General features: G+C 42.4%; 1 protein-coding gene across 5 annotated transcripts in view; it reads left to right on the plus strand.

Moving 5' to 3' along the window:
• LOC309568544 (uncharacterized protein) overlaps positions 1-14,151 on the plus strand; it is a 228,678-nt gene that overhangs the window by 176,310 nt on the left and 38,217 nt on the right. For 3 of the 5 annotated variants that reach the window (XM_082274238.1, XM_082274240.1, XM_082274242.1), the window contains 3 exons: positions 2,591-2,658; positions 7,792-7,941; positions 13,713-13,790. In XM_082274238.1, coding sequence (XP_082130364.1) covers positions 2,591-2,658; positions 7,792-7,941; positions 13,713-13,790 — 296 coding nt within the window. The remainder of the gene's footprint in view (positions 1-2,590; positions 2,659-7,791; positions 7,942-13,712; positions 13,791-14,151) is intronic. The other 2 variants (XM_082274239.1, XM_082274241.1) reach the window with 2 other exon arrangements.

The following is a 14,151-nucleotide window of genomic DNA, read 5'->3' on the forward strand; positions in this document are numbered from 1 at the left end:
AGTCACCAAAAGTAGTGCAAGAACTACTTTTGAAAACTTTTAGCTTTACCTCGTTGTCAGGCCATTATCACACTTCTATTTATACAGGAGATGTGTAGTAGTCTTGGACAGCAGCATTGCTTGTGTTAGATGGACTAATAGATTTCGATAGATTTACATAAGTGACTAACAAATTAAATCCTTACTTCAGCTAACACTTTTGAAGTACTTACAGATTCTAAAGATTCTGGATCTATCCTGCTGTATCCTTCTGCCCCCCACAATTTAAGTTCATGCCTACAGCCTTGCTATACTGTGTGGATGGGCCAATTATATTATTCCTTTTTCAGAATTGGTCTCCTTTTAGTCCACATGTGGAAGATCCTTTGGCTCAAATTTTGGGCAAGAAGCACGTGCTGTGCATGTCCTTTTTTAATAGGGAATGCCTCTTGAGGGCAACCCTTGATGGTCCCTTTATCAAGAACATCCTCACCTGGGGGTAAGAGGAACAGCAAAAAACCCTTTTCAAAAGGAACTCTTCCTAATCTCCTGTCACCTCAGGCCTCGAAGTCCAAGCCTGGGACTCAGTTTAGCCATGAGTCTTGGACCTCAAAACCCTCCAAGCCCACTCACAAGCCCTTGCAAAGTGTGTGTGTGGGGGGGGGGGGGGGGGGGGGAGATGTTTGCTGACCTTTTTGGCTACGAGCTAGAATTTTCTACCTTTTCTACCCGTTTCATGTTATTTGATCTTCTATCTTCCCACACAGACTAGCAGACTTCTGAGCTGGCTTGGCTCAGCTCATTGGTCAGGTTCCTAGCCATGATTCCATTTTAAAGGAAAGGTTTTGGGGTTTCTTTGAAAATCTGTTCATTGTTCTTTAGGCAAAAGTGGGCATTTGCCCTAATACTGAATCTAAAGGTTCTCAATACCTTTTTATTTGGATAAGCTTGCTGATGGAACAGTCGGCACAGGCTTCACTAGCCAATGTTCAACTACTTCAGATGTTTAGGTGGATCCTGAAAGTCTAGAAGTCAGCATGGGAACTTTCTCATTGCTTAGAGTATTTGTACCGTTGGATACTGCCCTGTCCAGAGTTTTTCTTCCATGGGAAAAACTGCTTTTTGCATGAGGGTCCTGAGCTTGATGGTACCATCCCCTAAACTAGTCCCATTTTTTAGTTTCCAGTTCAGACTGTTACAACTCAACATTCTGTCTGCATGGGACAAACTGGCTCATTTTCTGGATTATTGCATTCACATGCCTAGGACCAGATCAGCTCTGGTCTGGTGGCTTATGAATCAAGCTCTTAAGTTAGTAAATTCTACCTTCCTTCGGCATTGCAGGTTTGCATGAGTGCCAGCCTGACGGGCAGGGAATGAGTCCTGAATACTTTACTTTCCGTATGTTACATACATGTGTATATATACATATAGGAGATTTGGTCACCAGAGGAGGGTCATCTCTCAAACCTTTAGAACTACCAAGCAATTTGGTTATCCTTTCAGTGCTGGAAATCTTAACTGTTGGGTCATCTGGTTCAGATTGAAGTCAGGACAATGTCACGGCTGTGGCATACTTCAACCTTTAGGGAGGAACCAGTAATTTTGTCACTCTGAGAAGTCGAATGGATTCTGGTTCAAGCAGTATTTCACCTTACAGCCTTGTTCACTTTACACATCAGTGCATGGACTTTTGACAGGCATTCTTCCTCACTTGACAAAATCAAGACAAAAGAAAATGGTCCCTGCACCTGGGGGTGTTTTTAGGACTTCTGTGGCAGGTGGGGGACACCAGACGTAGACCTCCTGGCCTCCAAAACAGCCCAAGATTCTGAGGTGTAGAGATCCTCTAGCTTTCACTGTGGATTGTTTCCACCTGATCTACACCTTTCCTCCTCTGCAATACCTGCCTCACCTGCTCTGCAGGATTGAGATGGGGGCATCACCATAATTCTCATTACACTTAGGCCCTGGCAGACGTAGTTCTCAGGCCCCTTCATGCTCCTGGACTCTATGTGGGCCCTACCAGATTGTCTAGATATTCTGTCCCAAGGACACAGTTTATTATCTAAAGATCAACGAGATAAGAGCGCAAATGCATTTTGGGAGTTCATACATTCCTCCATAAGGAATGCCTGGAAAAGTTTTAGGCTGCATTCACGCAGGCGACTAGTGGTGCACAGTTTGCTGCTCCTGTGGGGTCCATGTGATTGTAGCCTAAAAGTGTATGTAGATTTCTCCTATTCAATATTAGCACCTTTAGGTAATGCAGCACCTTATTATCTCCTGTATTTCTCTCAGCATCTCCCCTTTGGGGATCTTTTTTTTTTTTTTTTGTACGGGAGTAGCCTCACAGAGGTAATTCAGCATAGCTGTAAAGGTCAATGTTGGACAATAACAATAGACCTTAGCCCCTCCTTTGGCCGCACTAGAAAGAATTTTGCTGTGTGTGTATAATATATTCTCCATGTTGAGTTTGAAAATTGTCTTTAATTTGTCATATCAGACTGGTATAGATGGGTATATGTGTACGTGCATCCTCTGCTTTTTTTGCATCTGTCTGAGCTTATGAAAAACAAACTAAATGAATAATTGAATTGCACATTTGCAGATGCTGGTGTGATTGACAGAGAGGATGGCCCTCCACCTCCGAAGCAACACGTAGGCCAAGAGGCTCCGGTAAGGAGAGAGATTACCATTCAGCTTGCTGCAATCACCGTCCTTTGCTGTCTCCTAGCTCATTGTCATTCTGCTGATATCTGACTGGTAGAACGCTGCAGGGTGCTTTAATCCCCGTAGATTGCTTCCCGAGATTGTTCAAGGTCTTTGCTAATTTCCAGTCACGTCTCCTCTCTGTACGTGATGAAACATATTGCTTTGTTTGTTCAGACTCCACATTATAAACATATGGATCATATATATACATCTTGCACCTCCAGTACTACACTTGACAAGAGGGTCAGTACCAGCCTGATGAGAATCAATTTAATTTAAAACCACCAAAACCTGAGACGTGCATTTCCTGATCTGTTCACATTTTTCCCTAATTGGTTTTATCTCTAGTTTTGGTTGATGCTGGGCGTTAAACTGCCTAATAATCTCTTAGGGATTCTATTTGTGGGATCTCTGTAATGTTAACGTTATAAGGACCTCCTCCTTTCCTATTATATTTACAGTATATTACATAGAATGTAACCACAGTTGCTGAACCTCAAAGGTGGGTGGTAACACCAAAAACTAGGTGGGCAGGAACAGATTTGGGACCTATTTGTGTTTTTATAGCCTTCTAAGCCCATTGGGTGGATTACCCCTTCAGATCTTCTTCTGTCTGATGCACCTTAAATAGAAGTGAGATTTCCCTTGTATCCTTTTTTGTCAAATATATTGAAGAAAGTGGAAATCTTGCAAATGGGGATACACAAAAAAAAAGCCTGCATATAAAAATGAGCAAGTCAGTCTGCTTCCAAGTACTTATTCATTTACAATCTATACATAAAAACAAGTATTTTTTTAAAACTTCAAAGTGGTTGTAAACCTCTGCAATGAAAAATGAACAAAGCCTAGTCATCTATAGTGTGTAATGGCCTCAATCCAAAGCACATTGTGTGATTTGTCTGTTCACTCCTTTTCTCTGCTATCTGTTATCAATTCTGACAGTCTATGCCAGTGACAGCGAACCTTGGGTACCCCAGATGTTTTGGAACTACATTTCCCATGATGCTCATGCACTCTTCAGTGCAGTAGAGCATCATGGGAAATAGTTCCAAAACATCTGGGGTGCCAAGGTTGGCCATCACTGGTCTATGCCAACACCACAGAATCCTAGGTTGACAGCCTAAGCTGTGCATGTTTCCCGATGAGACTGTAGAGAGGGGGTGTGTCCATTCCCTCCACGTAGATCTCATATTACACTCTGCTCTCCTCTCTATGCTGTGTAATGTGTGACATCAGATCCCCATCCTAAAGCTCAGAAAATCTTTGTAAACTGTGCACTTTGAATGGCTGTAGAGAACGGATGGCTTCAGATAAACGGGTACAACTTTTTTTTTTTTTTTTTTTAAGAATCTGTTTCATCTCTGTATCACTTTTCACTGAATATATGTAAAGGCTTGCAACCACTTTAAAAAAAACACTAAAGATTATCCTTATTCTTTAAAAATAACCCATACACATCCGCTAAATGTCCCTGTGATCTGTTTTTCATAATATTTGTGTTTTTCTGCCTGAACCTCTCCTTTACCCCCTTTCCTTCTGTTTGTTTGGCTTGAGCAGGGCATGTTAGTTGCGATCATGCACATTACAAATCCTATGGTTCTTAGCCCATCTTGGGTGCAAGAGAGGGTGTCTACATTCCTGCATACAGTGGAACCATGGAGAACGAACGTAGCCACCCTCTTACAAAAATAAGGGATTTAGAGGAGGCAGTGCAATAGAAGGACTTTTGCGCTAAGAATACATACTTGAAGAAAATATTTTTTTCTTTAAACCAGAATTTAATGTCGCTTTTAAGAGTCAACCTAAATTAAGCTGGTCTTTCATGTGTATATAAAGAAAATTCCAGTTCTTTTAAAATCAGCTGTTCCTTATGTTCAACATGTACAAAGCATAGAAGACACAGCTTTTTATTTCTTGTGGTTCAATGACTGCAATATTGACTTGCTCATTTGGGAGTAGCTGTTGCATGCATTTAGGTGATGAATGACTGCAGCCTTTGGCAAATAAAATTCAGAATGTGTTTATGACTGTTGTGTGAATTTTGGTTTAGAATTTTTTTCCCCCCTTATTTTAGTTTTCCTCTGCAACTTTCTGTAGTGATGACTAGTGCTGCTTAAAGCGGAGTTCCACCCATTTTTAATAGGTTGGAATACATAGATCTTTGTAATCCCCTTTAAAATGGCTTTTACCAATGGAAACTTTTTTTTTTTTTTTTTTTTGCTAGTAAATACCTTAATTTTGGCTTTATTCCTCCTCTCCTCACTTCCTGGTCCGATCGGCGATGACGTCATTCGGCGATCCGCAGTGTCTGCTGGGATGTATTCTACTTGCAGTAGCTGTATCTGTACTGAGCCGTGCCTGCCCCGCCTCCGCCCCGCCTCCTCTCATTGAATTGCATTGTATGAATGTATTAAGGCCGTTCTCTGCCCAGCCTCCGCCCCGCCTCCTCTCATTGAATTGCATTGTATGAATGTATTAAGGCTGTTCTCTGCCCAGCCTCCGCCCCGCCTCCTCTCAATACAACTCAATGAGAGGAGGCGGGGCGGAGGCTGGGCAGAGAACAGCCTTAATACATTCATACAATGCAATTCAATGAGAGGAGGCGGGGCAGGCACGGCTCAGTACAGATACAGCTACTGCAAGTAGAATACATCCCAGCAGACACTGCGGATCGCCGAATGACGTCATCGCCGATCGGACCAGGAAGTGAGGAGAGGAGGAATAAAGCCAAAATTAAGGTATTTACTAGCAAAAAAAAAAAAAAAAGTTTCCATTGGTAAAAGCCATTTTAAAGGGGATTACAAAGATCTAAAGTTCCAAAAATGGGTGGAACTCCACTTTAACCTGTTCAGCTCGCAGTCTATATATAAATGTTTCATACCATGCCCCATGCTGAGGATACGTTAATAAATGCCATTCCTTTTGTCAGCTACTAGCCAACTGTTCTGTTCTCACTACACATATGCCCCAGGCGTGTGCAGCTCAACATACAGCTAAACCTTTAATCCTGCAATAACCAGTCCTTTTGTAACTTAAGTCTTTATTCCAGTGAAAGAATAGTGGTCACATGAACAGGTTACAAGTCAGATGGGTATGCGAATAGGATTGTGAATAGAGGTGAAACTGTAAATAAACATAAAGGCATATAATCAGTATACAAACATAAACAGTATATGCATTGAGTATATAACCAACAGTTCATAGGCATACCAGCTATGCTTCAAAGGGGGGTTCAGGAATCTTCCCACAGCAACCTCAGATGCTGTCTGCTCCTTCCTGAGGTAAATCTTAAAATGGAGATTCTCTCAGAGAGGGGTGGAACTAATACTCAGTAATAGAAAACAGGAAGTACCATAAAGTACTGTACAACAGTCTGTCACAGTGGCATCTTGTGGCCAATATTGGTATTACAAGTTCCAATAGAATTAATTACTTCCTTATGCTGGAGGCATGACACCAACACTTAGTTGTGTTTACCTGTCATACCTGGATGTCACTGACCCCACTAATGATCGAGGAAGAATTAAAGTTCTATCCAATAATGTGTTTGCTATAAAATGGTGATCAAATGTAATGTACCTCTATTTCATAGGGAGTACCTGGGCACACCCCTATCACTCTGTGCGGTGCAGATGCCCTTGCTGCCTGGGCCCCTCCAATGTGTCCCCCTGCAGCACTTCCCTTCCCTCATGTCCCACTGAATGCTGTGGCTGATCATGACCGGATGGAGATAGAGAAATGGGGCCAGTAAACATGATTTACCAGCCCCTTCCTTTTCTAAATAAACACATTGAGTGATTATACTGATCACTCACTGTGTTCATAACTGAGGCATAGTAAACTGTGTTTACTATGCTTCAGTTTGTGAATGAACAGCACAGAGCACTTCCCATTAATACCTTTGAAAAAGGAGCATGGCTACTGGGTCAATCGCAGTTCGCCAGCTCGGAAACGTGTCCCATCCCAGTAACGTCATCACTCCACGCTATCCTCCATCTGCTCCCCAAGCCTCGTTTTGGAACGGATTCCACATTAAGGCTGACTTCCTACAAGCGATGAATGACACACAGTGGGAGCCGGTGGACAGTAAAACGGTCACTGATGAGGACCTACAGGGATAATACCACTCCACATAGATGTCTGATAAAACCACCTTTTACTCCTACACTTAGAGGCGCCTCTCCTTTTGTGTTTCATGCACAAACAGTGCAGCTGAGCTGTAGAGAGACTGGTGAATCTCTGTCCTCTGTCCCTTTGTCTCAAAAGTGAGCGGGTTTGAGCTTTGCGGCGCACACCCGAATGCAATAGGCTGCAGACATCTATGTTCTATTTTAATATCATGTGTTCCAATGCCACCTTTTTGCATTGCATAACTACAGAAGAATTCCAGGTATGGATATTTTTTCATAGTTTTGTTGGTTCAGCTTGGACCAGTGTTACTACAATGTTCTCCACTTGCTTTCAGGTCCCGTGCTGACTGGCTGTCTTTGCTGCGTTGTCAACACAGGAGGTTGGCCGTTTTGACGCATGCGCCATTAGGAGATCACTTTGAAGTTTGTCAATGAATACAAAACATTCTCTGGTTCAAGAAGGTGGAGAGACCGGGTGGTGACGTTCTCCACCTCCATCTTATAAGAGACACTTTGCAATCATTGAAAAAATGATAAACATTCTCTGAATGGCGCCCATACCCAGCAGCCGACGACCTGTGTTCACAATGCAGCAGAGCAGCTGCTTGCAGTGGGACCCCCAAGCTAGTGGAGATCAGTGTAGTAGGGGTGACTTCCAGCTTCTAGGGGGATCAGCAAGGTATGGTATATGCAGAATTCCATTGGTCTAAGCTGGACAGATGAAACTATGTAAAAATATCTATATATTTGGAATTCCTCGTTTAAACTAAAGATGCACATATTTGGAATGTAATCAGCATTGGGAGTGACTATCCTTGTAGAATTGCAGGCTCCGGGTTCGGTATTCAAGAAACTCATGACTGTAGGCTAGAGGATTGTATATGTACTCCAAGCCAGGATGAGGAGCAAAAAACCCATGGGTATGTTCAAGCTTTAGAGTACCTTCAGTTATTATTTCTTTACGCAGGCTCAGGAAGATGCTGCAGATCCAGCCAAAGACCCCAACAATCAGGGTGAAGATGAGTTTGAGGAGGCAGAAATAGACAGACCAGCGTTTGAGGAGAAAGCAAATGCTGAAAAACAACCAGTTCAACCTGAGGTGGATAGGAAGCCAATGGTAAATTTGCTTCTTACTCTAATAGCTTACTTCCACTTGCCTGTATTTTCCTTGAAATGCATATTCAGGAAAATCAATATACAGAGCTTTCTGTAAGAAAATCCTTTTTAGTGGGGTGTAGCTGCCAGGTGTGCAGAAATTTGAATTTGTGCTCCTGTGTGTGGCCACCTGTCCTCCACAAACTATATTTGAGTAAAGCTGGCTTTACTAGAAGACTTTCAAACATACATTCATACACATGTTTTTAGTACGTTTGATGACTTGACAACTGTTTTTTTTTTTCAAATACTTTAAAATTTAATTTGCATTTAACATTCAGTTTTGGAATGAATGTAATTTCCTAACTGAAACCACTTTCACTGTTGGAAATTTGTTTTGAGAAAAAAGTTCTACCCTTTTCCCGTCACTGTGTCTGAAAATGAACGTTGATTTGACCCCGGAAAGAAAGGGGGGGAGGGGGAAGTAAAAGAGGGTAAGAAATATAATCTCATGACAACTGGCATGTTAGTAAATAAGAAGGGTAAAAAAAGTATAAATCCATAAATGTTAACCAATATTGTAATAGCTAGTTGTTGAATAAAAAATGTATGAAGAGGGGTATAGGGGAAGTTCGGGACTGTAAATGAGGTGTGTGGTAACGATTGGTACATACACAGGTAAAATTACATCAGGCGGGTCTCACATGATGATAAAAAACATTTTATTAACAATGTCATCGACAGACATAAAAGCATCATAGCATAGATGTAAATGATACAGCAGGTAAATGGTAAAAGATTAACCAAATCATATACATAAGAGCTGATTAGTTGTAGACTGGAATGGAGCACTGATTGTCAAGCGATATTAAAGGATCCAAAAAATATGAAAGTAAAAATGCATCATAAACAAGCTCTACGCGTTTCATGGAATGTAATCCACTTCCTCAGGAGCAGATGCATCATGTATTACTGTACAAAAAAGAAAATCCTTTTTACCGATAGCATAAGAATGATAATAGACGGATAAATAATAATAGGGAAGGGATATAATATCCCTGGCCTAAATGGTCTCCAGCCAGTGTACCAGTGATGTCATCCAGCAATGACATCAACACCTAAGTATTGTGGGCAGCAGACCACTAGGGGAATGTCTATACCGGGACCTGAGAGCTTGATCCAAGGTCATCCGGGCACAATAAAAAGATTCCACAAAGAAATGTGTACTCCATATAGTGATGAACAGATCCACATAGATAGTGGTCACCAGAGGGTTCTAAAAGTAAATTGATTTGACCCCACTGATCATTTAGAATTTCCAACTAACATTCTTCAAAATTTCCAACTAATATTCAAAAAAAATAAAAATAAAATTTTTTAACAAAATTCTAGTAGTTTACTTATGGTCAGCTTAGGAGCTCCATTCTCCCCCAAATAATTTTTAAGTCAGCAGCTACAAATGCTGTAGCTTCTGACTTTTAATATAAGGACACTCTCTGCCCCCAAGATCCAGCACTGTCTTCAGCCGAGCACGTTCTTCAATTGGTTTCAGGTCCATGCCCTGCCATATTAACTAAAGGAAACCGGCAGGGAAAGACGGCTTCTAACTGAGCATGAGCGAGGCACACTGCTCTTTGTGAATAGTCCTGCAGTCTTCTGGGACCTGTGATGTGTCCCAGAAGGTTGTGGGAAGTGGGGGAGAGGGTACCCCTCCCCAAAATAAATAATAGAATAAAAAAGTGGAGGAGGAGGAGAGGAACTTTCCCTTTTTGGAGTGAAGTAACGCTTTAAGTTTGAATTATGAACAAATGTATCCTTGATGCATTGGGTGCTTTCCATGCTGTGCTTGGATGGGAGCTGTACTTTAAATCCTTACCAAGCTTCAAATCCATCACAGTTATTAGACCACATTGAAACCAATAGGGCTTCAGATATTCTTTTTCTAGTACTGGCTGGAATATGAAAGCTGGAATAAATGGCTGCTGTTCTTTCCATGCCATTTTATGTTGTCAGTGGCACATGCCTTACCTATATATGCAATAGTGAGGTTATGTCTTGCACCCAAAGCAAGGTTGTGGTGACAGGGATGGGACTTGGCAAGCAGGGGCAGTTCAGGGATGCAGTTTATGCAGAAATGTTGGCTGTTCGCTATTGGTTTTTGTAGTGGTGAAGCAAATCAAATTCTGTTCAGTCAGTCTTGTGCTCAGGCACCCTTGCGAGGCAAATCTGTAACTTCATTTTATTCAGGTTTTAGAGTGCTTAATCACTGACCTAACCACTGTAAAGCAGTGTCACGACACATCACTATGCTTGCTGTACTCCCGACAGATGTTTTTTCTTCTTAGACTGGTAGCTATGCAATGTAATAAAACAATACAGGGAAATACCTGTTAATGGGATAGAAATGCACTTTCCTTTTGTAGACTGACAACCTAGTGCCTTTTTTCCAGACTGAAAAAAGCAAAGAATGATAACAGCCCTTCCCAGCTGTCTCCTTGTAATCTACTGGGTGCCTGCCATCCACTTGATCGCCACAGCATAGAGTTTTTTTTTTTTTGTAGTTCAAGAGAAGAACTGGGAGGACTCCTTGAGATAAGCGAGGAAGAGTGCAGAGGACACAGGACCACTCTGCCTTTATACACGTCTTATTCCGTAGGGTTTAATATTGAGTTGGCCCACCTATTGCGGCTATAACCACTTCAACTCTTCTGGGAAGGCTGTCCGCAAGGTTTAGGAGTGTCTATGGGAATGTTTGACCATTCTCCCGAAAACGTATTTGTGAGGTCAGGCACTAATGTTTGATGTTGAAAAGGCCTGGCTCACAATCTCTGATCTAATTCTTCCCAAAGGTGTTCTATTGGGTTAAGGTCAGGACGGTGCAGGCCAGTCATGTTCCTCCCCCCCCAATCTTGCTCATCTATGTGTGTATGGACCTTGCTTTGTGCACTGGTCCAAATCATTTGGTGGAGGGGGGATTGTGGTGTGGGGTTTTTTATTTGTATTTTTTTATTTATTTTTTTTTTTTATAGGGGTTTGAGCTTAGCCCCTTCCAGTGAAGGGAACTCCTTAAGGCGTTGGCATACCAAGACAATGTCATGCTCCCAACTTTGTGGGAACAGTTTGGGGAGGGTCCCATCCTGTTCCAACGTTACTGTGCACCAGTTAACAAAGCGAGGTCCATAAAGCCATAGATGAGTGAGTTTTGGGTGGAGGAAATTGACTGGCCTGCACAGAGTTCTGACCTCAACCTAATTAGAACATCTTTGGGATGAATTGGAGCGTAGACTGAACCAGGCCTTCTCGTCCACATGAGTGTCTGAACTCACAAATGTCCTTCTGGAAGAATGGTCAAACATTCCCAAAGATACACTCCTAAACCTTCCCAGAAGAGTTGAAGCTTTTCTAGGTGCAAAGGGTGGACCAACTCAGTATTTAACCCTATGGATGAAGACTGGGATGCTATTAACGTTCATATGTGTGTAAAGGCAGGCGTCCCAATACTTTTGGTTATCTAGTTTATAACAAAATGCTAAGATTGTTGTATTTAACAGACCAGAAAGGAGCAAATAAGAGATGTTCGTTGTTTGGGTTTACATAAACTTCAACTTGATAAAATAACAGACAGAGGGCTGTCTGTAGAGAAAGGCAGTTCAATAGACCCAAAAAACAGAAAGAAGGGTGCTTATTATGTGCTAAAGAATAACCAGTATTGGAGCACCAAATCACTCAAGGGTTAAGTGACATGCAGGCAAGAGCTTGATGAATTTAACAATGCTGACTAAGAGGACTAAAACAGTCTGTAATGCAAAAAGTCCATGTCTTATGGAACACGTAGATGAAAGAAGTTGCTAGGAGGGAATCCAATAGATGGAGTTCAATAGACCCGATTTACATTTATGCATCTTCCCCTGCAAGTTTGTATTGTGTGTAGCCATTGTGTTATGTATATGCAATCATTACATGTATTTATGTCAGTCTGTGATTACTCTACTCCACTCTCATCTGTCAGTGGGCAGAGCTGGAATGAATGAGTCACATTTGCCTCTGAATGATGTCTCTTCAGTTGGTGGCTTCTACAATAGAAGATAAGGAAGTAAAATTTTCATGAAGGGGCGATAAGCCGTCAATGTGCGTGGATGGATAAGAAAAGGGTTACATCTGAGATAACTACTGCAATTTTACATTAAAGCTGAACTCCAGCAATGATATGTTTTGCATACTTACATTTGGCCAGCTTGGCGCATTGAGTATGTACAGTATATGTAATACCCAGTTGGCCTCTGTTGAAGTTGTAAATCACTGTAGTAGCCTGAGCTACTATATTGATGGCCGTGGTCTTCAGGTGCTACATTGAGTGGTTGCCCTTCTGCAGAGTAACCACGGGGTTGCTTGCTCAGCCTGGCCACCATTCAGAGAACATTTTTCTCGATTTGAATGAAAAGCTTTCTCTTATTGGATAAGGTAGAGATAGTAACCTCACTGCCCTTCCTTCATCCATTCAGAACGTGCTGTGAAGGTGTTCTCTAAATGGTGGCTTTGCCAAACAATCATCCCTCTGTGGTACAGTGCAGAAAGGCGGCTCGGCATGGTCCCCGGAAGACTGTTACTATCACTGCAGTAGCTTGGGCCACTACAGGAATTTACAGCTTCCACAGAGGCTAATTGGGTATCACAAATGCATATGTTTTGCCAAACTGACCCAGGATAGATATGCTAAATTTATCCTCCCTGGAGTTCAACTTTAAAAGATCTAATTGCATTTAGGAACATAGACTTGATGTGTTTAAATAAAATGGTTGGACAAGGTGGAAAGACAGTGACATCAGGCTCTCCACCTTGTCCATTCAAAGAAAGTCTTGTAGTCTTTGAAAAAAATACAAGGTGTTCTGGAAGGTGGCGATGGCGAGCAAGTGACCCTTTGTGGTCACTATGTAGAAGGGAAGCTTCTTGGCACAGGACCCAGAAGATTGCAGTGATCAGTGTAGTAGCTTCATCTGCTACAGTGATTGTTAGATTCCACAGCAGTCCCTCAGCTATGAGATATTCACACTTCCATTGTGCCAAACTGAGCCAATGTAACTAGACAATAAAGATTATACCTAGACTTCGGCTTTTAAAGGATAGGTTCACCTTTGGGAACATGTTTCATGTTTCACTCACTATTAGAGTAAAGCATGTAACCTGTTCCCACTGCTGCCCCCATGTGGCAGCAGTACAGAGACGTTCCTTGTACTAGCTGTCACTGTTTGAATACAGCATGGCCATTCAGGGCTCCGCCCACACGCAGGGCTGTTGGTAAGGCAGTACAACTGGTCTTGTTGTACCGGGCCCAGGCTCCATCAGATAAACAGGGGGGCCTGGGGCAGCTTTTTTGTTGCCTTCTGCCTAAATGAATACATTAATATTACTAGACCACACCCCCGCACCAACTTGGTTACCAGGGCTTAAATTGCATTTCCCTGGGCCCCATCACGTTAACAGAAGGGCCCAGGAGGTAGGACTTTTTTTTTTTCGGGGCGTAATTGGATAAAGACAGTGCTGTCCCGCTGCACCTCAGGAGGGGGGGGGGGGGGGACGCTGGGTTGGGGGGGAGATGGAACTGTGGTAGTTGAGTCATCCTATCAGCGAGTATCGGCTTTAGTAAATAAACCCCATTGTATTTAACATTCAGATTCCAGCTATACTATGGTTCTGCACCACACAAAAGGCTGCTGTAATTTTCCACCTCCTTCATCCGTTATTGAACAAAATGATGGAACCAGTTGACAGCCATTTGTTTTCCCTTTGTGATGATTCCAGGTACCTGAGGGTGAGCTGAAATCCAGAGAAGAAGCAGAAGACCGATATCAGGATGACCAGGAGCAGGAAATTGTATGACTTTACAGCATTTCTTTGGGGGAGAGAAGTTGTAGTAGAGTTGGGGTAATTGCAGTTTGATGCCTGCCTGACTTGGGGTAGCTTGCATGTTCACTACATGGCTGGCAACTCTGTCTGTGAGAACTTGAGCTCCAGATAAAGATGAAGTCAGACAGGATTGAGACAATGTTTTGCCCATAGGGGCCTGATTAGGAATCAGAGGCCCTTCTCCATTTTTATAAAATGTTCATAAATCCCAAATTTTTTAGGTAAGGGCATCCAGACCTCTTTTTGTGCTGGTGACCATTCTCTGTGATGCAGACTGTGATTAGAAATCAGGCAGGCATGGTTGCCACAGGGACCGGAACTGAGGGGG

This window comes from Pelophylax lessonae, assembly GCF_965119305.1.
Source record: "Pelophylax lessonae genome assembly, chromosome: 12".
NCBI classification, from domain to species: domain Eukaryota; kingdom Metazoa; phylum Chordata; class Amphibia; order Anura; family Ranidae; genus Pelophylax; species Pelophylax lessonae.